This window comes from Gadus chalcogrammus, chromosome 3, assembly GCF_026213295.1.
Source record: "Gadus chalcogrammus isolate NIFS_2021 chromosome 3, NIFS_Gcha_1.0, whole genome shotgun sequence".
NCBI lineage: Eukaryota > Metazoa > Chordata > Actinopteri > Gadiformes > Gadidae > Gadus > Gadus chalcogrammus.
Genome location: NC_079414.1, coordinates 26,900,008 through 26,927,984, shown reverse-complemented (window position 1 = coordinate 26,927,984; position 27,977 = coordinate 26,900,008). Strand labels below are relative to the sequence as shown.

The following is a 27,977-nucleotide window of genomic DNA, read 5'->3' as shown; positions in this document are numbered from 1 at the left end:
TCATCAAGGACCTGATGCTGGACATCACCGGTAAGGGCGCCGCGGTCACGGTGGTAGTGGTGGGGTGCAGACTGCAGAGAGGTCCAGTGTGTACGAAGGAACCAGTGTCTAAACCAGTGGCTGTAGGGGGTTGGATAACGACAGTGTGGATGGCGTTGTGTTGGCATCAGCCGCGGTATAGCATTTACATTTACTTTGAGGGCGTTTACCAGACGCTTTTATCCAACGCTAGATACAATAAGTACATTTGTCAGAAGAAAGAGAAACAATATATATATATATATATATATATATCAGTACAGTAAGGATGTTCATAGTACCAAGTGCCAAGCTCTAACAACCACTAGGTTAACCCATTCCCCGTGTACAACAGAGATAGCTAGGATAAGCCGCTACGCAATGCTAAGTACAGTTTTTAAGTGCAAGGGACGTTCACTATACAATTACGTACATTTGCGTACATTAAGTAGTGCCAGGCCATACAACATAAAATAAGTGTGTACATTAAGTGCCAGGACGTACAACACACAGTGTGTACATTAAGTGCCAGGACGTACAACACACAGTAGGTGCGTCGGAGGCCGGCCCCCCTCACCGCTGCCCCTCCCCCCAGACTGCGTGCTGGGCCCGGTGGAGGAGGAGCAGAAGAAGGACGCGGAGGGCGACGGCGCCGCCCAGAAGAACCTGCCCCACATCCCGGTCCACTCCCACCCCAACGCCTTCCACGTGTGGGACCAGGACGACGTCATCATCCCCATGCTGATGCACCTGGAGGAGAGCCCCCCCACCAGCCCCCTGCTGGGCGCGCTGCCATACAGGCCCTCCTTCTTCCCCTCCAGCGTGCACATCGCCAGCCCCCCCTACGCCCACCACATCCGCAGGGAGAGCGAGGCCTGAGGCAGTGTGTCTACTGGGGGACTGGCTGGCTGTTGGGGGGTGAACCAGTATTCATTCAATTCAGTTCAGTTGTATTAGTATAGCCCTTAATCACGGGTACAGTGTGAACAGGTGCTGAACAGGACGTGTATTTATGACCCCCCCCCCCCTCCCCTCCCCTGACCATAGAGGCAAGAAGAAACTCCCTTAATCAGCAAGGGAGAAGTCTTGAGGAGGAACGCAGATTGGGGGACCCCTCCTTCAGAGTGGGGGGTCCCTCCTTCAGAGTGGGGGGGACCCCTCCTTCAGAGTGGGGGGGGGTCCCTCCTTCAGAGTGGGGGGGATCCCTCCTTCAGAGTGGGGGGACCCCTCCTTCAGAGTGGGGGGGATCCCTCCTTCAGAGTGGGGGGTCCCTCCTTCAGAGTGGGGGATCAACCATATCCAACGTGTTCCCTCGTGTGCGTTGAACCTCCCTCATTCTATGCACAAATCGTATCGGTCACAGGGAGAGTATTTGTAGTGCACGTCGTGTCTTTTAGTTGTTTTGTTCTTGCTGTGTTATGCTCTTTCATCTTTGCGTGAGTGGTTTTTGTATTTCATGGAGTTTTGCTTTGGGAGCATCTGGAGAAAGGACTCTAATCTCAGAGAATAACGAGGTGAAGGACACCGCTTAGAGCTGGACATTTGTTTATCGGCTTGGATGGCATTGGGAGGACTATATATACGTGAGGCCGCGGTTCGCCCAGTGTTGGAGAGTTCCCAGGTGAACCACTAATCCACGACAGACGCCAGCTCCCTGGATCAGGATCTCCGCCTGGGCCTCCCTCTTCTCCTTTGTCCCCGAGAGACTGGTGAGGACGATCAGCCGGCCAGAGGTTATGATGCACGGGCTATCATCTACTATGATGCTCGGAGAGGTCCGATCTGTGCACAGTGAGGTTCAACCATTCTCCTGATTGTTCTCATGTTGCGTGATATTACTGTTTTGTTTGGAGTTTGGCGATTGACAACCGTACTGAGGCGTTCTGAATCTATTTAATATGACTTGACACAAACCGGACAACGTCCGTGGGGTCTTCTGACCCAGTGAGGGGGAAACTCAGAGGGTGAGCCAGCACACTGCTCACAGAGCAGGCAGGTCCGGGTCGAGGGAGGGAGCGAGGGATTAGGGCGAGATTACCCACGCTGCTTAGCGTTTAATACAGCCTCATTTTATATTACTTTGGAGCCAGTGATGGGACAGCGGGTCAGTCGGCTCTGAAGGACCTCATCAGGTGACCTGGGGCCAGAGATTAACCAACAGGAAACTGATTATATGTGAAATACGTTTTTGTTAATTCTCCGTTCGTTCGAACTAGCGATTTCTAAAACAACCCCTGATAATGATTTCAGATTAAACATCTGGGTCAGTGGATCGGCTGAATGATGTCGAAATCTGGGCTGTGGGTCTGAGTGGAGCGCAGGTTGAACAGGGAGTTCGGTTCCCGAGTGCTTAAAGGTCGGTTAATTGTGTTTCGTCAAACACTCTAATGCCATCAGCGACACCCACCCCCTGGGCAAGCGATCGTCCGAGCCGGTAAAGAGGGCTTTGTGCTGGCGCTGTAATTACATTAGAAAGGCCGGTGAAGGGAAACAGCTTCTACAATGTTCTGGTGATTTGGGTCTAATCTCATCCACACAGGGTCAAACTGCACCTAGCGCAGAATGACACATCATATTGTCATATAGTCACATCTTATTCGTCTTATTGTAACTTGCTCAGATGATTATTTTGTCAAACATCGTAGTTTTGCTGATGTAGGCCTACTGGGACTTTTGAATGTTAGTAAAATGAAGATGCATCTGTTTCAACTGGATAATCAACGTAATCATATTCATACTGGGTAGGCTGTGACTGGGTGAAGAGTGAAGAGTGAATGGGACCTAACCTTAAAACCGTCCAACCAGCCTCTCTGTTTGGGATAATCCCTCTGGGCCTCAGCAGAAACCAGGATTATGGAACTTCAATTTATGGAATTGGTGGAAATTTGTATCTGAAATCATGAAACATTAAATCTGAACATCATGTACATTTCCAATGTTTAGAGATAGATGTGCACTCATCTACTATAGGCTTGTTTTGTTTGGTTATCTTTAATCAGGGAAGCCTGATTAGAAAATCCTAAATACAACCCTAACCTAAATTTAACAAGTCAAAATGTTCACTTCATAGCGTACAAGTATTGCATGAACATTGTGCTCATCACCATCAGGTCACAAGATTAAGACGAAGGGAATTTGAATAGTAAGGCCTCCCTGTTGAAGTAAAGATCATGATCGCAACTGGAGTAGAAATTCTAAATTCCCGAATTTCATTCATTTATTTTACCTCTTACTGTCCCATGCACCGATGTACCGACTTGGTTGCTTACATTAAGATGCAAAACGGCCACATTGCGCAATGACGTCTTGATTCGTCTATGGAGCCGAGGTCAGCAGATTCCTGCTCCTACTTGCCCTCGTGTCGTGGGAGAGACTCGTTCTAACCTCCTGTTCCAATAAGCCCGGCTCTCTGTCAGACCCCATATAACACTCCGTCAGTAACCAATCCTTATTGGATCAGGACACAAGTTCAGCCTCAACTGCCGCTGAACCCAACAAGGTCAGGATCTGCCCAAGTAAGGTAGGGATCAAGTATTATTTCCAATGTACCCATTCATGTTTTAATTTAAGGATGCAGAGGAGTCTTGTCAAGACCCAAGTGTTGTTTTATGAAATCATAAAATTCAAACCTAAAATACATCTTTCCAACCACTTCATTAAACTTCTAATGAATGTACGAGAGTATGCAATACAAGACTTCCACCCAGTCAAGAGGCTCGTGTTTAGTCGGTTGGTTTCCCGTCACCCGAGAAGTCCAGTGTTGAACATTTAGCAATGTGCACGATACGGTGGGGACCTTCCAAGCACTTTAAAATTGTATCCAAAGCGACTTGCAATAAGCACATTTGTAAGAAAGAAAACAATATCGCCTTTACCGTAAGGATGTCAATAAAACCAGGGACCAACATCGCCAAGTTAACCCATTCCCTGTTTGCAACAAAAATAGCTAGGATTAGACGCTACACAATGCAAAGTACTATTTTTAAGTGCCAGGGTGTAAGACAATAAGTGTGCAAGACTGCTGTGGCTTTGCAAAGTCCAGGTGAACTCTTAACAGGCTCTGAACACGGGCTTAATTTAGAACATTAACCAGGTGAACAGAAGCCATTGGACACCAATGTACAGTACATCTTCCATATTTTATTATCAATGCATTAAAATCATTCTAAAAATTTACATTTTCTCTTCGTAGTTACAACAATTCTGTATTAAAACCAGATACAAGTAGCTAGGATACATAGATAGCAAAGTCTGCGATTATATTTTCCAAGGCTGTAGAGTACCGGGGTTCTCCACCATAACCACAAGACCACTCCTGATCCTGTGACCGGGATCGACCCTGTCCCGTGCCTAGTCTAGTCTAGTCCAGGTCCCGTCCCTGCCTAGTCCAGGTCCCGTCCCTGCCTAGTCTAGTCCAGGTCCCGTCCCTGCCTAGTCTAGTCCAGGTCCCGTCCCTGCCTAGTCTAGTCCAGGTCCCGTCCTAGTCCAGGTCCCGTCCTAGTCCCGTCCCTGCCTAGTCCAGGTCCCGTCCTAGTCCAGGTCCCGTCCCTGCCTAGCCTAGTCCAGGTCCCGTCCCTGCCTAGTCCAGGTCCCGTCGGGGCAGCACCGTGCGGTACAGCGAGGTGCCCTTGGCCTGGAAGAAGGTCAACACCATCTGGTCCTCGGAGACCTCCCCGTGCACGAAGCCCCCCAGGGTGGACGCCTCCCCGGTGAAGAACCGCACCGCGCCCCTGGGGACGTGGTGCCAGTGGCGGACGTCCGGGTCCAGGAAGTTACCGGCGCCGCTGACCACGTAGCCCACCTCGCTCTCCACGATGTACTGGGAGGGGGGCAGACCGTTGACCCTTTACTGGGTGTACTGGGAGCAGACGCTAACCCTTTACTGGGTGTACTGGGAGCAGACATTAACCCTTTACTGGATGAACTGGGAGGCAGACATTTACCCTTTAATGGATGAACTGGGAGGCAGACATTAACCCTTTACTGGATGAACTGGGAGGCAGACATTAACCCTTTACTGGATGAACTGGGAGGCAGACATTTACCCTTTACTGGATGAACTGGGAGGCAGACATTAACCCTTTACTGGATGAACTGGGAGGCAGACATTAACCCTTTACTGGATGAACTGGGAGGCAGACATTAACCCTTTACTGGATGAACTGGGAGGCAGACATTTACCCTTTAATGGATGAACTGGGAGGCAGACATTAACCCTTTACTGGATGAACTGGGAGGCAGACATTAACCCTTTACTGGATGAACTGGGAGGCAGACATTAACCCTTTACTGGATGAACTGGGAGGCAGACATTAACCCTTTACTGGATGAACTGGGAGGCAGACATTAACCCTTTACTGGATGAACTGGGAGGCAGACATTAACCCTTTACTGGATGAACTGGGAGCGGTAATGGGAAGCAGATAGGAGCAGTCAGGGGGAGGCGTCTCGCTCAGGGACACCTCGGCACTCAGCTAGGAGGAGGCGGGATTCGAACTAGCAACCTTCTGGTTACCAGCCGACCCGCTCTACCTCCTGAATTTATACTTTCTAAAACGAGTCACGTTTTTAGTGCAAGTAAGGCTGTCCCTCTCAGGGGTAGTTAGACGTCTCGTACCCCCTCATGCCCCCCCCCCCCCCCTGAGAAACGAACTACAGAATAAAGTTGGTATAAAAACAGAAAGACACGTTTGTGTCCCGTTTTAGCAACACTTATTCTGCTCCATATAGAATACAGGAAATACTATACTTTATGTGTATATCATAAAGTAATTCTCTCATTCAGCAGACGCTTTTATCCAAAGCAACTTACAATAAGTACATTTGTCAGAAGAAAAATAAACACTATTGCTGTCGGTACAGTAAGGATGTTCATAGAACCGAGAACTAACAATCACTAGGTTAACCCATTCCCCGACAAAAAGGAAAGTTAAGATAAGACACTACTCGATGTCAAGTACAATGTACAAGTGCCAGAACGTACAACAAAAAATAAGTGCGTAAGAGGGGGGGTAAGGCCATCTCCTTTAAACAAACAGTAAATGTCTCCGATATGCCCACCCCTCTACCCCCCCACCCCCCTGCTGTGCCTCACGAGCCAGGGATGACCTCCACCCACCTGCAGGTTATGGTCGTGGCCGCAGAAGTAGGCGGTGGCGTTGTGCTTGACCAGCAGGGGGCGCAGCAGCTTCAGCAGGCACTCGGTGGGGCCGTGCTCCGACACCGACCACACCGGGTAGTGTCCGGCCACCAGCAGGAAGTCGGCCCTGGACTTCTTCATCCGGGCCTTCAGCCAGGTCAGCTGGCGGCTGGCGTCCACGGCGCTCAGCGGCCGCTGCGGCTTCTCGCCCACGAAGTCGTCCGAGTTCCCGCACAGCATCACCGTGTCCAGCATGATGATGGCCAGCGTCTTGTCCGTGGAGGGGATGCGGAAGTTGAGCTCGTAGTAGAAGTAGGGGAAGCGCCTGGAGAGACGATGGGGTCATAACACAAGAGGGCAAAAGAATAAATAAACTTAGATTACTCCTTTATACAATTGAACCTCTCTTCAGACTCACTTAGGTCACATAGAGTCACCATAGCCATCCCCCTTATGCACTTATTGTATATTCTATGTCCTGTCACTTAAAAATAGTACCAAGCATTTTGTAGCATCTTATCCTAGCTATCTGTGTTGTGTACGGGGAATGGGTTAACCTAGTGATGGTTAGTGCTTGGCACTTGGTTCTAATAACATCCTTACTGTACCGACAGCAATATATTGAAGCATCTTTCTTCTGACAAATGTACTTATACTAAGTCGCTTTGGGTAAAAGCATCTGCCAAGTGCCCTGAATGTAAACGTACCAGCTGTTTGGAAGCGCATGAAAGCCACATGTTTCTAATTTAGGACTTTTTATAGTCTTTGTTGACCAAAGGCTTTAAAAGCAATCCACTGACCATCTGCTGGACTTGCGGCTGTAGTCGATCTGGGCTCTGACGTCTCCGGCGTGGTCGTGATTGCCGGCCAGGACGTACCAGGGGATGTTCAGAGACTTGGCGGTGAACACTGACTCAAACGTGTCCTGGGTTAAAAGACAATGGTTGGGCATCATTATGTCAATCATATAAAAAGTAGTAGCCAAATTAATTAGATTTATATAAATATATGGAGATAGATAATATAAATCTATTCATCTATTACAAATGAGGATAAGGGCCAGATGCAATTATTTTTTTAAGAGTTCCGACATTAAAGTCAGAATAAAAATGTACTTTAAACTTATAATTCTGACTTTAAACTCAACTCAAAAACAATTCACATGTGGTCCGAAACCCTTTGGGTACTTTTTCTATGCAAAAAAACTAAATAGAATGCGTCGACTGACATTAAACCGAGGAGAGTCCACACTGTCAACGCCGGTGTAGTAGAAGTTATCGCCGAGGGCCAGAACGAAGTCGGCTCCCATCTGCTTGGCGATCTTCCCCATCTCCCGAGCGGTGGTCTGTTCCACGGGGGTCACGTAGGGCGGGTAGGGCACTCCCCCCCAGTCCCCGACCGCCAGGAACTTGATAGAAGACCTGTTCTCTGGGGTGGAAGGGTCCCAGATGTTATCGTATTGTTGCATCGTTTATCCGAACATGCAGAAGTATTTAAGAGAATGATAAACGTACTGCTCCCCTGCGGTAGGTCTTGAAAGACAGTCGGGTAACAGTGGGCCATGGGGAGGGCGACCAACATGATGTTTAATAGTGCAAGTGCCATCTAAAAAAGAGAAAAAGTAGAAGATAAACGACTGCAATTAAAAGAACATACTGTATACACTCAAATTACCCACTAGGGACACTAGGGACATAGGCACTACATATGACTTGCCGCTCCCAAGTGACTTCACCCTTCCAACAGCGAATTGACCCTCCCAAAACATTAGCTGACTCTCACCCTGCACCTCGACCTCCGCTCCCGGGTATCAGAGAGACAAAAACACGCATGCTTTATTGATCTGGCATCGTCTGGAAGGGGATCTGTGATTGGCTTAAGCCAAATCGGACAAGCTTGAGATAATGGAGCCTAATTAGAAGAACCTAATTAGAGAGCCCACGGAGGCACTCAAAGACCATCCCCGACACAAAGAAAGACCCTTCTGTATTGATACCAAGAAATGAAATGACCACCGCCGACCTCCACGTCTACTAGTAATATATACAAACACTGTATAATTGTCTAATAAAACCATTTAATCCACGCGAGATAATCCAGGTCAAGTGCTCGTATCAATTAAGAAACAAAGCTTCTTAAAAGTGCATATCGCACCGCAGCGACCCGGGTTCGATTCCTGCCCGCGGTCCTTTGCCGCATGTCTTCCCCTCTATCTCCCATACCTTCTTGTCTATCGCACTCTATAATAAAGCAGACTAATGCAAAACTAAATCTCGCAGGAGATGGTCCGCAGAAACTAAACTCACCGTGACGGAGGGCTGAGCGGTGAGACGTCCCCGCAGCCCCAACCCCCTCACGGTCCAGGCTTTTATCAGCCCGGGCTGGGCCCCCTATTGGACCCGGGCTGGGGCCCCAGGCATGATGGTGCCTCACGGACTGAGTCATTCGGAGAATACAAGGTCATGAGATCATGTGATGCTCCATACAATAAGATTGTTTACTTTATTTCCATTTTTTCCACCTCAATGGAATCTTTTGTTCGTCTAGTTAAAGCCCCGTGTTTGACCCCATCTGCTTTCATTGAGGTTGTTAATCATTGTCTTTAATGCGTCCAAGCTTTTCAAAGTTTCACTTAAGTAAAATGTCCTATCGGTTATTAAGTATTGATATAGGCCTACTGAAGACATTTTTAGGCGAACATTTTCATAACTTTGGATTTAAAGTCAGTACCCACCGTTCACCATTCAAACTCAAGCCCAATTTCTCAAGTTTATTTAAATGTGCCGTATTCTGAGATTTGTACCCAAATCGAATATCGAAAGAGCTCATGTGAGTAACAACCCAAAACACACAATCCCACACACGTCATATAACCACCAACAAGGGGATCAAATGACTAGAATAACAAGATGACGTTTCAAAATAAAAGTTCTTAGTATTTATTCTCAAAACAAGACGACAGCACTTAACCGACACAGGTAACAGAGAAAACATTCTTAGTCAGAACCACCGTGGAGCAGGTTAGTACACAACCTGGAAACAAAGGTCAGCCTGCGCAGATACAAAGGACATTTATAAAAAGACACAACAGAAGAAATGTTTTACAGTCACCTTTACATTCATGTCAACATACAGGACAGGACGGGTCGTTAAATAATAGTTAAAACGCTAATGTTCGGGATTTGACGCAGGCTTCACATTGTAACACCGTCTGACCTACGTGTGCATTAAGGACGAGGAGTAAAAAGGAAAAAAGAACAACAGCACTGTTAAAAATAATAAAAACGTAGCATAAAAAGGAACTGAAGCTAAAATTATCTCCCAGGAAGTGCTGGTGGACTGGTTCGCGTCCCGGCTCTTTGAGGAACGAGCATCACTGGGCTGGGCTCCTTTTAGAGCGGTTCCTTTTAGAGGGGTTCCTCAGGGCGGAGGGATGTGGGGGGGGGGGGGGGGGGGGGGGGTCAGCGCTCAGAGCCGCTCACTGATAGTTCACGTGCCCGTACCCGGGGTAGGTGGCGGCGTTCTGCCCCCCCTGGTCCGGGTACGCCCCCCCGTAGCCCTGCTGCTGGGGGGGCTGCCAGGATGCCTGGCCCGACCAACCTGGGGGGGGGGGGGGGGGGGGGGGGTGAAAGGTCAGTCTTTATGAAGTCAGCAACAAACATGCATATTTTATTGTATTTATTTCACAGCTCAGAACACTGAGAGGACTCAACTCATGATTATGATTACCGGGGGCTACGTTCAGACCCCTCCACATGAACCCTGGTCCCTAACGCCTCGTGCCCACTACCTCCGTCCGTTGACTGATCCCCATTGACTTTGAATGGGGACGGACGCGCAATGCATTGTGGATCTGTCCGTTCCGTTGGAGCCTTTGGCTACGTCAAAAAGTTGAAAAATTTTCAACTTTTTCGGCAGCGACGGATCCGTCATCCAATCGGATCACGTATGCAAATTTAAGCACTGTGGCGCGACTCGGGCTCTGACGATACAGGAAAGCGGGAAAGCGGGTCATCTTGCCTCGCAACAAGCAGGAAGAAGCGGGAAGAACCCGGCGAAGCGATTTGATTGGCTGACGGATGCCTCTGCAAAGACTACTCCCCCATCCGTCAGCCACGCCTTCCCACGTCCGTTGACTGACGGTGCAGTGGGCATGTAGGGTAAAAGGTGTGGTTTACCGGGACTCACCGTAGTTGTAGTTCTGCCCCCCGGTCACCGAGCTGGGGTAGGCCGTGCTGTACATGGAGTAGTCCATCTGGCCCTGGGGGGCCCCGCCCTGCTGCCCCGCCCCCGGGGGCGGAGCCACACCCTGCGGCGCCATCTGCGTCAGCTGCTTCTTCTTCTCCTCGCCGTAGCCGTAGCTGTAGGGGCTCTGCTGGTCGGCGGGGGGGGGCATCGAGTGGTAGCTGGTGGGCTCAGCGGCCGCCGTGGGGGCGGGGCCGGCGGGGGGGGCGGCGGCGGCGGCGGGGGGCGGGGCCGGGGCCGAGACCGGGGGGGCCGAGTAGGTGTAGGAGCCCGCGTCCGGGTAGAAGGTTCCGTAGCCGCCGGCGGCAGCGGAGGGGGGGGGGGCCTCTCCGCCGGGGGCCGCCTGGGGGCCCTTGGGGGGGCCGGAGGCTGCAGAGGAGAGGGTAACGTCAGAGGGGCTGAGGTGACCCGGGGGGGTGGGGCTAGGGGGGGTGGGGGCCATGAGGTGCAGTGGTGGAGGCGTCGTTGTGTGTGTGCGTGCTTTAGTTTCCAGACGGGGTCGTGGGGTGTGTGTTACGGGCTGATTACGGTCCCACGTTCACACAACGCAAGGGGGGTCTCGGACCCCTTACGTCCTTGCGGACCCTCCTTGCGTCCTCCGCCGGGGCCGGACGTGCGCCTCCCAAAAAGTCGAACCGTCCGTCGAGGCGACGCAGCAGCGAGGGCTGTGATTGGTCCGCTCACTAAAACCCGACGCGGAGCCGTAAAGCTGCCTTCACACCGCCGCGCGGCAGCTCGCCGCCTCCGTTCCCTCCGACGAGGGCAGGGCGCCAGACGGGAGGCGGTTTCAAAAGCGGCTGTTGACCAGGAAGCGGTCGCCGCCCACGTGAACGCGCAGACTTCGCCCTACCGCTCAGCTTCCCCCGTGCTGAAGCTTTCGGCGGCAGCAGCAGCAGCCGGATTTGAAGACGCCTGGCCCTTCACACCGCCGCGCTGAACCCTCCGGCAGCGAGGCGGCTATCAGGGCGGTTGCCGCGCGGCGGTGTGCAAGCACCTTAAAGATCTCCTATAATACTACTTTTCTGGTCTTCATTTCTTATTAATGACTCCTATAGAGCAACCTGACACGAATCACAGCACAAGAAACTGTCGATTTTCGGGAAACTCTTCCTCTCATCTCATCGTCAACTCTCGGCTTCGTCCTTCTCCGCCCCCTCGCCCCCCTCCTGCCAACCCCACTCCGTTGTGATTGGTTACCGTCCGGAAGAGCATGTTGCAGCATTACCATACATGGAAAATCCGGACTGTTCTACGTAGATAAATCCCGGAAATTTGAACAAGTGAATGGCGACCGGCGCCCCTAGTGTTTGTTTAGCGCTCTGCACAGCCAACCCAGACGGTCAGCAGGGAATACGTCTAAATGTGTGTCATTATTTGACACTTTAGTGTGGTTAAACATGACTATAAATCACTATAACAACGTTTATAGGTCATAAAAGTCGAAAAAGCATAATAGGTGTTCTTCAAAGGTTCACGACTGCGTCGAAGCGTCTGCGTGCTCGTTGCGTTGCGTGAACCTGGAACCATAATCAGCGCTTTATGTGCGTGTGTGTTTCAGTTCTAGACGTGAGGCTTGTGTTGTGTGCGTGTGTTTTTGTTTCTTTCCAGGGCGTAGTGCGTCTGTGTTAAGAAGGAACAACACTCACAATAGCCTCCACCTGGAGTGTTCCCATAATTGTAGTTTGCTAAAGAATAAAAAAGGAGAATTCAGGTAAATTTCCCTGAGACGGAAGCGAGCACAGCTTGTACCCTAGTGAGGTCACGGTGAGCGTTGACCTCGACAGGTCGGCGGGGGTCAACTCTTACTCTTGTTGTACTGGTTTCCTCTGGAGTACGGCCTTCCTCGTCCTCTTCCTCGCCCCTTCCAGGGGTGGTTTCCCGGGTCCGACGGGATTCCCCTGATCGTCCCGAACCCGGGGATGTGCTGTAGGAGGAGCAAACCCATCATTAACCAATCAGAGAGCTGAACCTGGGATGTGCTGTAGGAGGAGCCAACCCATCATTAACCAATCAGAGAGCTGAACCTGGGATGTGCTGTAGGAGGAGCCAACCGGTCATTAACCAATCAGAGAGCCTGACCTAATAATATTATATCACAACCAATCATTAATCGATCAAAGAACCTAATAATATTATATCACAAGAACGCACACTATTTAACAGGTCAAAAAGTGTAGTATATAAAACAATGTAGCATTGTGTATAAATCAAATAACATAAATTTTATGTTAAAAAGTTTCCTTCGAATATTTTAAATTTTTGGAGACACAAAAATCGGGAATGACTTTGTTTGGATGCCAGTCCTCACAAAGTACTGCCCACCTCATCAGGGTAGGTGAACCTCTTCTGTGTAATGTAACGTACCATGTCAGGGTTTAGTACCCTGTCTCTAACCTACCATGACAGGGTACAGTACCCCGTCTCTCACCTACCATGTCAGGGTACAGTACCCCGTCTATAACCTACCATGTCAGGGTACAGTACCCCGTCTCTAACCTACCATGTCAGGGTACAGTACCCCGTCTATAACCTACCATGTCAGGGTACAGTACCCCGTCTCTAACCTACCAGGTCAGGGTACAGTACCCCGTCTGTGTACCCTACCATGTCAGGGTACAGTACCCCGTCTTTGTACCCTACCATGTCAGGGTACAGTACCCCGTCTTTGTACCCTACCATGTCAGGGTACAGTACCCCGTCTTTGTACCGTACCATGTCCGTGTAGGTGACCTTCTTCTTGGGGAAGTCCTTGCTGAAGGCCGAGGCTCCCCCTGCCGAGTCGGGGAACAGCTTCTCCAGGGCGGCCAGCGCTGCGTAGGACTTGGCCTCCTTCTTGTTGGAGCCGCGGCCCTTGAACTTCTGCCCGTCCACCTCCACCTGAGGAGACCAAAGACCACGACCCAATGAAGCTCTGGGCTGGAGGGGCTCCGACGGCGGAGAGACGGAGGAGCTAGAACCCTCCGGAGGAGCTCAACGTCCTACTCTGGAGGCCACATTGTGCGTTTGCTTAATAGTCCTTCTCTGTGTTGTACTTCACTGTGTTCTGCATGTTCCTAAAAGCCGTGAATAAAGTTGACCTGGATGCTTCAGGGTTCTGTAGACCATCATCGATGGTCTACAGAACCCAGGTCAACTTTATTCATGGCTTTTAGGAACATACCTTGAGACAGGCCTTGAGACTGAGGCTGGAGGCTAAAGGTGTTGGCATTAGGGTTGCCGCGGTGTGGACATTTTCCCACCGAGTAATACGCTCGTGTCAACACCGGTATTACCGGTATAAACGGTATTATTTGAAACTATAGGTCAACCGCCATCTTCTCCGTCAACTCTCCTCTCACACTCGGTGACAGCGGCTGGCAGCGCGCCAATTCTCTGCGTCTTATAACGTTCTATATATAATAATAGTATAATATAATTTTATATATCATAATATCACGGCCAAAAGCTCTGTGCGCCTCCAGATGGCCGTAGCGCGGGGAGCTCACGTATGCTATGGTTACCAGTCTTGTAAGGAAGTGCGTCAATTCTCGGCGCGCCAATTCTCTCCTGCGCAGAGCAGAACTGTGGCCTATTATACACATTTTAATTTTCTTAATTATAATTATATTATTCATTTTTACTGAATTTGTTTTTTTTTACTGAAAAAAAAAAAAAAAAAAACTTGGTGTTACCGGTGTGCAACACCGAGTATCGGTGTTGGCCTCAACACCGGTAACACCAGTAATACCGTATACCACGCTAACCCTAGTTGGCATGTGACTAGAGCTGCGGTGAATATACTAAAGACAAGCTCTCCTGGTTCTGAAGCAGAGCCCGGAGGGACCATGCACCACCCACCTCCATGATGAAACACTTCTCGTGGGAGCCCCCCGTCTCGGCAGACAGCTCGTACTTCAGGCTGCGCCGCTTCTCGTTCAGCTCCATCACCGGGTTCTTCCCGTGCTTGGTGAGGATGGGGCCGGCCACGCCCTGAGGAGGAGGAGGACGAGGAGGAGGAGGAGGAGGAGGAGGAGGAGGAGGAGGAGGATGAAGAACACACAACAACGTTATCATCCACCGAGCCGTCCACCACCACGTCGGCCCTCGACGCGACAAAGCTAACAGGCTAACAAAGCTAACAGGCTAACAAAGCTAACAGGCTAACAAAGCTAACAGGCTAACAAAGGTAACAAAGCTAACAGGCTAACAAATCCTAACAGGCTAACAAAGCTAACAGGGTAACAAAGCTAATAGGCTTACAAAGCTAACAGGCTAACAAAGGTAACAAAGCTAACAGGCTAACAAAGCTAACAGGCTAACAAAGCTGACAGGCTAACAAAGCTAACAAGCTAAAGAAGCAAAAAGGCTAAAGAAGCTAACAGGCTAAAGAAGCTAACAGGCTAACAAAGGTAACAAAGCTAACAGGCTAAGAGAGCTAACAGACGCTCACGTCTTCTGATCCGGCGGCGGAGGCGATAGAGGCGCTGCCCGCCGCCTTGCTCCCCTCTCCCTCCACCAGACCCTCGCTGGGCTTGGTCTCCGACCCGGTCGGCAGACCCAGCTCCTGCAGCACCTGGGACGGACAGAAACGGTGCTCAGTGAGTGCGGCACAGGGCTCAGGAGGTAGAGCGTGTGAGCGGTAGAGTGTCGAGGTGTCCCTGAGCGAGACGCCTCACCCTGACTGCTCCTGACCAGCTGGCTGTCGCCCTGCGTGGCTGACTCCGCCGTCGGGGGGGTGAATGTGTGCATGAAGGGGTGCAGCATTGTAAAGCACTTTGAGTGGCTACTGATTAGAAAGACGCTGTATAGATGCAGTCCAAAATACAGTGCATTGAGCAAAGATAAATCTGAGGCCTTGTTGTTTACTGCTCACCAACTCCATCTCCTGGAGAGCATTTCAATCTTAAAGGTGACCTATTGTTCCACCAGGTGTGAGTGTGATTAGCCGTTACAAGACGTTTTGAAAATCTGCCTCTTCTGACGTCACAAGGGGGCGTGTCCACCTAGATGTACGCTCGATAGATCAGCCTACCAGCCTACCCAGTGGACCGTAGCAAACGTTGCTCATGTATCCAACATACATCTATGGGGACACGCTTACATGTGATGTCAGAAGAGGCTGATTTTCAAAACGTCTTGTAACGGCTAATCACACTCACACCTGGTGGAACAATAGGTCACCTTTAAGTCAGGTTGCTCCCAACCGTTGAAGAACGTTACAGGTTCAGATCAGAGTGACCGTGCAGTAGAAGACATAAGGGGCCTCCCTTCACCTTGGTGGCCACGTTGAGCTTGGCCACTCTCTTGGAGGGGCCGGTGGCTTCGTAGGTGATGCTGTTCAGGTCCACGGCCATGGTGAACACCGGCTCGTGGACCGGCCCCACCTGGGAGACCAGCCGGTAGTCCAGCCCCGGCTTGTACTGGTTCAGCCGCATCACAGCGTTCATGCAGAGGTCGTCCGAGACTGGGGGGTCAGCAGGGACACATGGGGTCAGGGAGGGTCATGGCATCACTGTCACTTATTGTATGTTGTACGTCCTGGCACTTAAAAATAGTACTTAGCATGGTGTAGCGTCTTATCCTAGCTATCTGTGCTGTATACGGGGAACGGGTTAACCTAGTGATGGTTAGTGCTTGGCACTTGGTTCTATGAATATCCTTACTGTACCGACAGATATATTGTGGTTTCTCTTTCTTCTGACAAATGTACTTATTGTAAGTCGCTTTGGATAAAAGCGTCGGCTAAATTCCCTAAATATAAAATGTAAAACCCCTTTAAGGAAGGATCCTACTGTTACAGGACTAACTACATACGATATGCTATACTTAATGCTCACAGGACTTCCTGTCGAAGCGGTTGTGCTTCTGGAACTTGAGGAACTTCCTCTGCTTGCTGTTGAGCTGCCGGTCATCGGCTGGGTTCTCCATCTCCGGGAACGCCCTCTTCACCGGCGTCTTCAGCGGCCCGGACAGCTCTATTTGGGCTGGAGCCAACAATGGGTTCATTAGGGACGGATCTCACCGCAGGACGCGGGCTCCAACCCGGTCGAGGCGGACCAAACGTGTGGTTTATTGAGGGCAGCGGCGAGCGAAGCACCTTTGATGTCTTTGATGTTGGCTCCCGTTAGCCTCTGGGGTCGGACCGGCACGATGTCCATGCCCAGCACCTTGTGGAGCTGCCTGAACGCAGAGAGACGCAGGGCGTGCTGGGGAGGGAATGCACAGAGGTGTCAGCCTAGCGGACACAGAGTGTAGAGGTGTCTGAGCAAGGCACCCCTAACTGCTCCTGACGAGCTGGCCGTCGCGATGTTTGGTTGACATCCACACACACATCCACACAGGTGTGTGGATGTGTGTGTGCGAACCGTTGTTAGACGCTTTGGATGAAAGCGTCGGCCAAATGCCCTAAAGTTAACACAAGTCTAGAATCAAGAGTTCTCCTGCAACCCTTCGAGGCGCTGGACTCACCTGAGCGCTCGCTGTGAGCTCCTCTCGCTGCTGGGGTTCCAGGTGGCCGATGGCGTCCGTGGATTCTCTTTCACACGGGTCCTTGATCCCTGGGCCGCCTACACACACACACACACACACACACCGTCTTAAGTTATACACAAGCAGACTGCATGCATAACTCTTAATGTCAATGAGGAGAAGAGAAAGGCTTAATCTAACACAAAAATTCACAAATCTAACGACAGAGGTGGCCTCGTCATCATCATCTCCAAGACTCATTTGAGAATCACTTTCATCACACACACACACACACACACACACACACACACACACACACACACACACACACACACACACACACACACACACACACACACACACACACACACACACACACACACACACACACACACACACACACACACGACCCCAACACTTGACCCCAAGGCTTGGCATTCCTAGCCGTGACCCCCCTGTGTGAAGCCATAACGATGACCGACCTTCCAGTAGGATTCCGGACGCGATACACTCCAGGACGCGTCGGAAGGCCTCCCCCACCTCCATCGGTCGCTCGTACGTCCTGATGGACTTCTCCACCAGCAGCTCCAGCGGCTGGAGACGGGAACACAAGAGGAACACTGCGGCTACAGACGACACAATGGTCTGCTAAAGCCCTTTATGGCTTAGTCGAATTACAGCTGGATTCATTCATTTTTACAAACCTTTAACGTTATGTAAAAAAGAAAAAAGAAATGAATGCAATTTTTTTTTATTAGAATTTCTTAAATGACGAATAGATGTTATGAATACTATCTTATGTTATAAACACTATCTTATTTTATAAATACTAGCTTATGTTATAAACACTAGCTTATGCTATAAACACTAGGGTTATAAATACCCTAGTGTGCTAAAATGCTATCTTAAAGGGGTTACATTATGCCACCACGTGTGAGTGTGATTAACCATTGCAAGCCTGCTGAAAATCCGACTTTCAAACGGCTTGTAATTGCTCATGCTAATGCTAATGCTAAGGCTAAGGCTAAGGCTAAGGCTAATGCTAGCGCTGGTGCAAAGCGAGCGTCTCTTACCCATCCCGATAGCGGGGCCCAGGCGGGCACGCGCTTACAGAGGTCCCTCATGACGCGGATCACGATGACGGCGGACTTCAGGTCGTTGACCTTCGCCTGCGAAGCCAAGCAGTGACAGGTCAGGTCAAAGGTCACCGTCACTGACCTCAGATGACCTCAGCCTGACCTTGATCTGAACTCAGAGTGCCCTGGAGGCAAGGGGGGGGGGGATGTGCACTTATTCAATTTTTGGGCATCCAAACTAATATAAATCGAGTTGAAATGTTTATTATTTATTCATTTATTTATTTTTTGTTGATCTATACATATTTTTTTTATTCATTAAAAGTTTGATGAGAACAGCTGGATACACATATGTACATTATTTTGAATTTGAACATTATCTTTCTGCTGTTTTTTTTTTTTTTAAAGGAGATATTTCAAAGTCCTCAGTGACAGTCTGGACAGTTTGGAAACAAACGCTGAATAAATGCATCAAGTTTTCAAACTCAAAAGGGATCGTCGAAGTAATCGTGATTTCGATTATTTCCATAATCGGGCAGCCGTATACTCTGGGGTTAAAGGTCAATACCGCTGGCTCGTTTGAACCCGTGGATACAAACCAAGGGTATTGAGGGTGAGGAGGATCCTGGTGCTAATGGCCATCCCCATCATAAACAGAGGAACTGGGGACAGGTTTATCAACGCTGAGAGGACTGTTACACAAGCATGTGCACTTTCCGTGTTCAAACTCAAATCTACGGGACTGAAAAGTGTCAGACCTGCTCTACGCACCACCTATTCTCAACAGCTGCAGCGGTAGGACGGAACAGGCACAGGTGTAAAGACATTACTGGAGTACAAGAAAGGACTGGGATGCAAACCTGGAACCACTTAGCGTGGCGGAGGGACGCCAGGGCGCTCAGGCATTTCTGCCTGTCCAGAACGTCCGGCGGGTCGACGACCGTTTGCGTGTCTAGTGACGAGGTGGAGCAAGAAGACAAGGTACAGTTTGACCAAGGGGGGCGCGTCTGTCTGCAGCGCAGGGAGCGCCAGCATCCCCAAAGCATCGACAGCAAGGGGAGGGGAGCCCAGGGGGTGGTCAACTACCTGCTTTACACTGTGTGTGCGTGTGTGTCTCTCTCTGTCTGTGTGTGTGTCTCTGTCTCTCTTTCTGTCTGTCTGTCTCTGTGTCTGTCTCTCTCTGTGTCTGTCTGTCTGTCTGTCTGTCTGTCTGTCTCTCTCTCTCTCTCTCTCTGTCTCTCTGTCTCTCTCTCTGTCTGTCTGTCTCTGTCTGTCTGTCTGTCTCTCTCTGTGTCTGTCTCTCTCTGTGTCTGTGTGTGTGTGTGTGTCTCTGTTTGTGTGTGTCTCTGTTTGTGTGTGCGTCTCTGTGTGTGTCTCTGTGTGTGTGTGTGCGTCTGTTTGTGTGCGTCTCTGTTTGTGTGCGTGTCTGTTTGCGTGTGTGTCTGTCTCTGTGTGTGTCTCTGTGTGTGTGTCTGTTTGTGTGTGTCTGTCTCTGTGTGCCTATTGGCTGAGCCTGTCTACCCAATGTGTGCCGGTCTCCCCCTGGTGGTAAAGGGGGGAGAGGCCTCCCCTGGCCTCAGCCTCTCTGTCCTGGGTCTGCCGCTTTGCCCCCCCCGTCGTGAGACAGCGTGTCCAGTTGGTCAAAGGTCCAGCGTCCCTAAAAACTTAACACACTAGAAGGCAATCAGTTGTAAATCAGAACCATTTAAAGAATCTGGAAGTCTGCTCCGCCCTGCAGCAAAACTGATAGCGCAGTCATCCCTCCTGCTCTACGTCAATTAAAACACATTCAGACTAGAGTTGTTCCAATACCGATACCACCACTAGAAGTTCCTCCGATGCGGTCTAAAATGCAGCATTGGTTATCGGCGAGTACGATGTAAGTCTATGGGCCGATCCGAAGCATCACGTGACTCATTTAGTACACGGGCAGAGAACCTCAAACACTACGGTGTGATGCTGCGGTCGCTAACGGCCGGAGGGGGAAAGTCGGAACGGGAACCGCCTCATCTCCGACCTGCGAGCGATCGAGCTGCCAAGTCGGAGAAACCCCGATGCTCATGCTTAACTACAAGAATATAAAATATTAAAATTATAGATTATAAATGTAAATTATCTGGTTCTGAAAAGAACACTGGTGACAGTAAGTGCTGTTAGTAGTTATAATGCTACATGCTGTATATCGGTATATACTCTGCATCGGCCGATACTCAAGTTCAGGAATTGGTATCGGGAATGAAGAAATGGTATCGGAACATCTCTAATACAGACCATTCGTCCACACATTTGCACGCCAACCCTATTTTGCACCTCAGGTTTTCCTGCCTGCGTCTCGACTCACCCAGGATTTCCCCAGAGCCAGAGGAGAGGCCAAAGCTATTCCCTTCTTGTTTCATCAGTTTTGCTGCAGTTAGAACCAGATGTACAACTTCTGCATAAAATCCATGCACTTCGCGCTTTTTTTTTCTCCCCCCCCCCATTCTCAAAACATGTCCTCCCGTTGCACCTGAGCACAGGTGGGGAGCCAGGGGCCTGAGCTACGGTCACCACATCAGGAGCAATGCATCGTTCACCACTGCTGCGGCCGTGTGGCAGGGCGACGACTGGGGCCTCAAGAGAGACACGGGGCCCCTGGTCCAGTCCACTAACGAGGACAAGGGGCCCGAGTCCCTGTAGGGCCCCACTGAGGTCCGGGACGGGACGGGGGGACGGGGGGGACAGCAGACACGGTTCAGGACAGCGGGGCGGGGGGAGGTGGCGGGTCAGTGGAGCCGTACAGGGACTCTGCGGGCTGGAGGCGGGCTGGAGCCGGGGGCCGGGGGGGGCGTACCTGGGTCAGTGGGGGCCTCGCTGGGCGGGGCCTCCTGCTCCGTGCGGATCAGCGGGGAGGTCAGGTGGATGGTCAGGGTGAACACCAGCGTCTTGGTGCTCCTGACGACGATGGAGGCCTCCTCGGGGCTCTGGATCACCTCGTACTTGTCCTTGGTGACCACCTGGTGGAAGACACGCGCGACGGCGCGGGACAGTGAGGGCACACCCGGGCAGCACCCCGTACGGCTCACCGTAGGGGGGGCCCGTCTTTACTACTTGAGGCCAGTCAATCGACACGTCACCTTGATTTATGTTACATCAGATGTCGACATTTACACTTGGGGCGTTTAGAAGACGCTTTTATCCAAAGTGACGGTTCACACACACACGTTCACACACCGACGGCGGAGTCAACCACGTTAGGGTGAGGCGCCACGATACTCTGGATACTAGGAGGAGCCGGGGATCGAACTAGCAACCCTCAGGTTACAAGTCGCCCCCCCCCCCCCGTCTACCTCCTGAGCTAATGCTGCGTTTTATTATCCATCCGTCTCGGAGGTCCTCGGACGTTGCCTAGCGACACGCACTAACACGCCCCTTTTCCTCGGACGGCGAACTCGCCATCTCCGTTGAACTCAGTGGTGACCGAGCAAAATACCGAGACAGAATTCAAGATGGCTGCGCCCAGTGTGACTTGGAGTATGAACTGTTTTCATTGTGCTTGGACCGCTTTGGTGGTTTAAATGGCAATTTCAATCAATATTATTACTGCAATACCTTACTGCGTCCGTATCTCTGCCTATGGCCTACAGCCTACCTATGTTGGAGCGCCCGGTACTCTGCCAATGCTACCGCGACAACAGCTTTCCGGGTGGCGTCCATGTTTTTCTCAAACGACCGAGCAAAACATAATAAAACGCTTGAAGTGTGGCCATGACGTCACATCCGAGGTCCGAGTCGGTTCGTGGAGAATACTAAAACGCACTCAATCAGCCGACGGAATATAAGAAATCGTCACGCTACCTGCAGCTGCTGGTCCAGCAGCTCTCCCACGCGGCCGAGCAGCGCCCCGGTGGGCTTGTGGGCGCAGAGCAGCACCAGCTCCAGGTCCAGGTCCCCCGTCAGCAGCAGCCCCTTGGCCACCAGGCCCACCCGCATCACCCCCCGCAGCACGCGCTCCGCCGCCTCCGGGCTGGGGGGGGGGGGGACAGAGGTGTGAACAAAGGGGCAGATTCGGCGCCGCTCGGTTGCCGTTAGGGCTGGGTAGAAATATCGGTTCATCAACGCACTAAAATGTATTTGTTCTCAAATCTATTTCCATTAAAATAATTAAAATAAAAAAAGAAGCATACTCATTGGAGTACAATGAGTATGCAATGAGTACAGTCCTTACTTGTACTCATTGTAATCTAGAAGCGAGTATGCCTAAATGGACATGCCCTTTTACATTTGTCCATGTTATGATTATTACTTTTATGCTGCAAGTTTAGCTCAGGAACAATACTACACATTGTGTATTCCCTTTTTGCTAGTTAAAGCACAATGAAATGGTTAATTCATTTTGAAATGGTTAATTCTAAATAATATTTAGGTATTTCTGATCAATATCAAATCGAAATCGATTCAAGACCTAAAGAATCGAATCGAATTGAATTGTGAGGTACCTGGCAATACCAGCCCTAGTTGTCGTCACGTTGAAGCGAAAATAAACCTGCGCAGTTCAACTTGGTACGAGTTAGAACATGATTTAGGTATTGAAGGTGCAACCCGAGTTTAGTTAAGTGCTAGTTTGACACAAACAAGTTGTTACTCAGGATTTAGTTACAACTTCCCTCACATCTTAAGTAACGAGTATGCCGACCGGCAATGTTCAAATGATTAAATCTGTGCACTTGAAAAAGAGGTCATGTAGTTATGACCGTTAATACGGTACAATACGGTACGATAAAGGAGGACAATGAAAGGAGGGATCTAGGACGCTCCGGTGGCGTAGTGGAGAGAGCGTGTACCATATTGGCCGCCGCCTTCGTTGCAGTGGTCGCGGGTTCGAGTCCGACCCGTGGATCTTTACTGGAGGTCATTCCCCCCCCCTCCCCCTCTCTCTGTCTCCCCATTCCAACTCTGTACTGTCAAATAAAGCTTGAAAAATGCCCAAAATATAATCTAGAAATAAAAGAGGAATCTATGAGATGATGTCCCTTTGCTCCAAAGCGTTATCCCTCTCACTCTCTCCAGTGAGAGGGTGTTCTAGCACCTCGGCCCTCGAGCCGGGGGTCTGTACCTCTCGGCCTCCGGGGGTCTGTACCTCTCTGCCTCCGGGGTCTCCTCGGCCTCCGGGGTCTCCTCGGCGGCGGGTTTCTCGTCCAGCGTGTCGGACACGGCCTTCAGGGCGCACTCCACGTGGGAGATGATGACCTGGACGGCCTCCAGCTCCTCCGAGGTGGGGTACACCGAGGAGTGCTTGGCCATGAGGTGCCGGTCGTAGGGCTGCAGGGGGGGCGTGCGGGGGGCTGGGGCCTGGAGTAGAGGGAGGGAACATTAGTGATCGACAGATATAAGGGCCAATACAATTCGATCAAAATAAAAATCCCGGCATGATTTACAGATAGTTCAAGAAATATTACTTCTTTAAATTGAGACTTGTAACATTTGATATCATCATTGTGTCATTTCTTATTCCTGTAAATTGAGGGAGCTAAAGCAGAATCGGCTCCAAATATCGGCTCAAGAAAAACGGTATCGGCGTATCGGCTAAAGCTGATGAAAAGAAATCCCTAAATAACATTGAGGGAGTTCAGCAGACGCTTTTATCCAGAGCGACTTACAATAAGTCCATTTGTCAGAAGAAAGAGGAACAACACTATATCTCTGTCGGTGTCACTAAGGATGTTCATAGAACCAAGCGCCAAGCACTAACCATCACTAGGTTAACCCACTCCCCGTATACAACAGAGATAGCTAGGATAAGATGCTACACGATGCTAAGGACTATTTATTTGTGCCAGGTCGTACAACATGCAGTAAGTGTGTAAGAGGGGTGCGGTGGTGGGGGGGGGGGGTCTAGCTGAACTCTTAACAGGAGTGTCTTGAGTCTTTAGTTCTAGTGAGCGATCTGCGGTCCTGACGATGGAAGGGAGCTCTTTCCACCCCTGCGGTGCCAAAGCTAAGTATAAGTCATGGGAATGAACAAGTAGGGATGGAACAAGATCCAGAATGTAATGCATGTCTTAAATGTATTAGTTTTCTCTAAAAGGCATTTGACTGCGGTTGAGGTTTAATTTAGAAGAACGTTCATCTTTTTTACTTTGTCTATATATGTATTTGTCCTTTTGTACATGTTCCTACTGGAAGTGAGTAATCATGGAACAAATGGAAATAAACAATAAAGCAGGAAGTAGAAGAAGGACACATTGAAAAATAGGGTGGAAAGAAACAAGCAGAAATAACAACTGGGAGCTTCCTGGATCAGTAGGCTAACGTCACGAGTTTGATTCAAATTGAAAAACCGAAATATTAACAAGTTGTCGGACGAACCTCATGATGGGAGGGGAAGTCCTCGATCTCCTCTATAGAAGCGATGTAGTCGTGGTACTGCCGCAGCTCCTCCTCGTAGCACAGACAGTCGTACCAGTAGCGCAGGTCCTCGTACCTATGAATGAAGTAAGGATGTTCATAGAGACAAGTGCCAAGCACTAACCATCACTAGGTTAACCCATTCCCCGTACGCAACACGGTGACAGTCTGACGGTGAGGTTGGACATCGGTTATTGGTTCCACCAAAATAAAAGAAGATGTTGTACATATTGTAATGTCTAATATAATAATATGTTAATCTATGAAGCAGCACTTTGAACTGATCACCAGATGGCATAGTACAGTGTAGTACAGTGTAGTACAGTGTAGTACAGTGTGTAGTACAGTGTAGTACAGTGTACTACTGTGTACCTTTGGGCGGTGGTGTGTAGTACTGTGTAGTACAGTGTAGTATTGTGTACCTTTGGGCGGTGGTGTGTAGTACTGTGTGTAGTACTGTGTAGTACAGTGTAGTACTGTGTAGGGCCCGACCGATTTATTCGGCCGATTATAGCCTTTTCGAAAATAATCGGCATCGGCCAAAAAGACGCCGATTACAACCGATTTTTTTTAATTTTTTTTTATTATTTTTTTTTAAATGTTATTGCGCTTAGTATCCTGCAGAGTGCGCTCCTACTCGCCTTGCTAACTAACAACTTTAGCTGGAGTAAAAAAGAGGAGATTGAATTTTACCGTACAACATGAAAGCACGCTCGCTCAGGCAGCTGCGCGCTCACCCCACCAATGTACACAAGACGCGTTGTTTGAGCATGTTGTGCCTGTTTTTCTTTAGGTCCCAGGCCATGTTAATTTGTTATACTGTAGACTCCAACGGTGAGACCATACTGCTCAGCACGCACGTGTTAGTCACTGTTCACGAGCGCAGCACATTGGGAGTTATTTATTTATTTTACATTACACTCATTTTTGACTGTAAATGTTTTCTAAAACACTCAAAAGGTTCTGCATTCAATTCACATATTCGTCAAAAGTGTTTAAAGTATTTTTAAGGTATCAAAAACTATTTTATATGCTTTTTTTTTTTTTTTTTATCGGCCGATTAAATCGTAATCGTAATTTTTCTCTGAAAATAATCGGCATCGGCACTCAAAAATCAATATCGGTCTGGCCCTAGTACTGTGTACCTTTGGGCGGTGGTGTGTAGTACTGTGTGTAGTGATGTGTAGTACTGTGTAGTACAGTGTAGTATTGTGTAGTACTGTGTGTGTACTTATGTGTAGTACTAGATCGTACTGTGTAGTAGTGTGTAGTACTGTGTGTGTACTTATGTATAGTACTTGGTCGTACCTTGTAGTACTGTGTAGTACTGTATAGTGGTGTGTGGTACTGTGTACTTATGGGTGGTACTGTGTAGTACTGTGTAGTACTCTGTACTTACGTGTAGTACTATGTAGTACTGTGTACTTATGTATAGTACCGTGTAGCACTGTGTAGTACTGTGTAGTACTGTGTACTTATGTGTAGTACTGTGTAGTACTCTGTACTTATGTGTAGTACTGTGTACTTATGTGTAGTACTCTGTAGTACTCTGTAGTACTGTGTACTTATGTGTAGTACTCTGTAGTACTGTGTACTCATGTGTAGTACTGTGTACCTGTTGAAGTCGTGGGGCAGCAGGCGGTGGCCCTGCTGGATCAGACTGTCCCAGGACAGGAGCTCCTCGTAGGCCTTCCCCTCGTCCCACACGTGGAAGGGCGGGGCTGCCTCGGAGTCCATGGCGGCTCAGTGTGGACCGGAGTCGGGAGCTCAGTGTGGACCGGAGTCAGGGGCTCAACCTGGACCGGAGTCAGGAGCTCAAACTGGACCGGAGTCAGGAGCTCAACCTGGACCGGAGTCAGGAGCTCAACCTGGACCGGAGTCGGGAGCTCAGTGTGGACCAGAGTCGGGAGCTCAGTGTGGACTGGAGTCAGGGGCTCAACGTGGAACGGAGTCACCTGCTGGGTGGGGCAGGGGTATGACTTCAGGTGTGGACCAGTTTCACCTGCTGGGAGAGCAGAAGGATGGACGCCACATGAATACCATCAATTCAATGTAGTGAACGATAAATGTTAAATGGACTGCATTTTCACATTGCTTTTCTAACCAGTGGCCTCTCAAAGCGCTTTACAATATTGCCCAACATTCACCCATTCATGCACACATTCACACACCGACGGCGGAGTCAACCAGACAAGTTGACAGCCTGCTCGTCAGGAGCAGTCGGGGTGAGGCGTCTCGCTCAGGGACACCTCGACACTCAGCTAGGAGGAGCCGGGGATCGAACTAGCAACCTACCGGTTACCAGCCGACTCGCTCCACCTGAGCCAAATGCCGCCCCAGTAGTAATGAGAAACGTTGATAAATCCAGGTTGCCAGTAAATAATAACGTTGTATCATAAACATGTTGTTGTCAATACTGTTCAATGAGGTCATGAGATGCACAAGAAACATGTTATTGGTTGTTGCTAGTTATGCCAAACACATTGTGTTGAACAGAAACAGTAACCTCGTTCTTGCAAATACTTCTTTACTCCAATTAGATAAATACTGCAGTTAGAGACAATCCCTTTAACATGTTAAGGGTAATAAAGTAGGATAGTAGAAGGCCACTGGGCTAGGAGTAGCTTAGCGACGGCTAGTAGGCTAAGCTCCAGCCGAGGCTAGCAGGCTAGTAGAGCTAGCAGCAGAAATAGTTGAAATGAAGGCTTTCCCGGTCCCGTAACAGCGAACTCTCTTCCTCTTTCAGAACCGAGGGTTGTTTATACTTGTGTGAAATGTTGAACTGAATGCAATCTCACCCTTTACCGAGTTGTAAAGAAACCCTTTTCGATTTGTTGTTTGTCTGTGTTAGTGGCGTCCCCTAGTGATGACGTCAGGAGGTGGGCTGAGGTTTCCTGGGTTTGAGTTCGTTTATTCTCGTTTGCGTTTCAGGCGTCCGCACGAATCCTAACACGAAACCGCATAGGTCCGGATATATTTCAAAACACTCTGGGACATAGTATCAGAAATCTGGGGTTTCGGGCATAGGATCCGCCGGCTCCGTCTGGACGGTCGGCCGAAACGCACAAGATGGGGTTTCACCAAAAAGTCGGCTCCGTGTGGACGGGGCCTGAGATCTGGTTTGAAGATGGGATCTGGTATTGACCAGGGATCTGCTCTGAAGATGGAATCTGGTCTGAACCAGAGATCTGGTCTGAAGATGGGATCTGGCCTGGACCAGAGATCTGGTCTGAAAATGGTCTGGACCAGATATCTGGTCTGAAAATGGTCTGGACCAGAGATCTGGTCTGAGGATGGATTTAATAGAGATAAATACATGTTGAGAAACAAGTCATTTTTGCCTCGTTATTGAGCTTTATTGAGTCTGGAACATTAGAAGTTATTGATACAAGTACAAAAAACACAATTGCACACAGCCTCAGTATTGGGCCAATTTAGATTTAGGACATTTACCAGATGCTTGTATTCAAAGCGACTTACAATACGTACATTTGTCAGAAGTATATATATAATTCTAATAAGCATATATAGCAGTATAAGTATACAATATATCGCTGTCGGTACAGTAAGTTAGTTCATAGGACAAATGTCTGGGAACAATTCCCGACATGGTAAGACGAAAGACACAGATGAAATAAATTAAACAAGGCATCAACTCATATTCAATT

General features: G+C 49.5%; 2 protein-coding genes across 5 annotated transcripts; both read right to left on the bottom strand.

The window, feature by feature from the left end:
• Positions 1-4,114: 4,114 nt before the first annotated feature.
• Positions 4,115-8,008, bottom strand: acp5a (acid phosphatase 5a, tartrate resistant). The gene is made up of 6 exons (XM_056587195.1): positions 7,940-8,008; positions 7,672-7,762; positions 7,386-7,585; positions 6,958-7,082; positions 6,137-6,482; positions 4,115-4,837 (listed from the first exon to the last, which is right to left on the bottom strand). The coding sequence occupies exons 2-6, from the start codon at positions 7,760-7,762 to the stop codon at positions 4,598-4,600; spliced, it is 1,002 nt and encodes a 333-aa protein (XP_056443170.1). The 5' UTR covers positions 7,940-8,008; the 3' UTR covers positions 4,115-4,597.
• Positions 8,009-9,601: 1,593 nt separating this feature from the next.
• On the bottom strand, positions 9,602-27,219 carry ilf3a (interleukin enhancer binding factor 3a). Of its 4 annotated transcripts, none has more exons than XM_056587054.1 (20): positions 27,115-27,219; positions 25,925-26,314; positions 24,271-24,385; positions 23,042-23,253; positions 21,760-21,928; positions 20,756-20,918; positions 18,786-18,877; positions 17,923-18,018; positions 17,332-17,443; positions 16,850-16,947; positions 16,479-16,587; positions 16,219-16,365; positions 15,655-15,845; positions 14,832-14,954; positions 14,240-14,371; positions 13,115-13,279; positions 12,209-12,326; positions 12,049-12,087; positions 10,346-10,771; positions 9,602-9,757 (listed from the first exon to the last, which is right to left on the bottom strand). In XM_056587054.1, exons 2-20 carry the CDS (start codon positions 26,044-26,046, stop codon positions 9,636-9,638), a joined length of 2,751 nt encoding a protein of 916 aa, XP_056443029.1. In that variant the 5' UTR covers positions 26,047-26,314; positions 27,115-27,219; the 3' UTR covers positions 9,602-9,635. The 4 variants fall into 4 exon arrangements, with proteins under 4 accessions (XP_056443029.1, XP_056443028.1, XP_056443031.1 ...); XM_056587053.1 differs by having other exon boundaries at positions 27,108-27,210; XM_056587056.1 differs by having other exon boundaries at positions 25,925-26,311; positions 27,108-27,203.
• Between the last annotated feature and the right edge of the window lie 758 nt (positions 27,220-27,977).

Coding starts and splice junctions, on each gene's coding strand:
- acp5a (XM_056587195.1), bottom strand. CDS start 7,762: ATGGCACTTGCACTATTAAACATCATGTTGGTCGCCCTCCCCATGGCC. Junction 7,586..7,671: donor AGACCTACCGCAGGGGAGCA/GTACGTTTATCA, acceptor CTTCCACCCCAG/AGAACAGGTCTTCTATCAAG. Junction 6,483..6,957: donor AGCCGCAAGTCCAGCAGATG/GTCAGTGGATTG, acceptor TCGTCTCTCCAG/GCGCTTCCCCTACTTCTACT.
- ilf3a (XM_056587054.1), bottom strand. CDS start 26,046: ATGGACTCCGAGGCAGCCCCGCCCTTCCACGTGTGGGACGAGGGGAAG. Junction 16,948..17,331: donor GTCCGGAATCCTACTGGAAG/GTCGGTCATCGT, acceptor GTGTGTGTGTAG/GCGGCCCAGGGATCAAGGAC. Junction 14,372..14,831: donor CCGCCGCCGGATCAGAAGAC/GTGAGCGTCTGT, acceptor CCTCCTCCTCAG/GGCGTGGCCGGCCCCATCCT.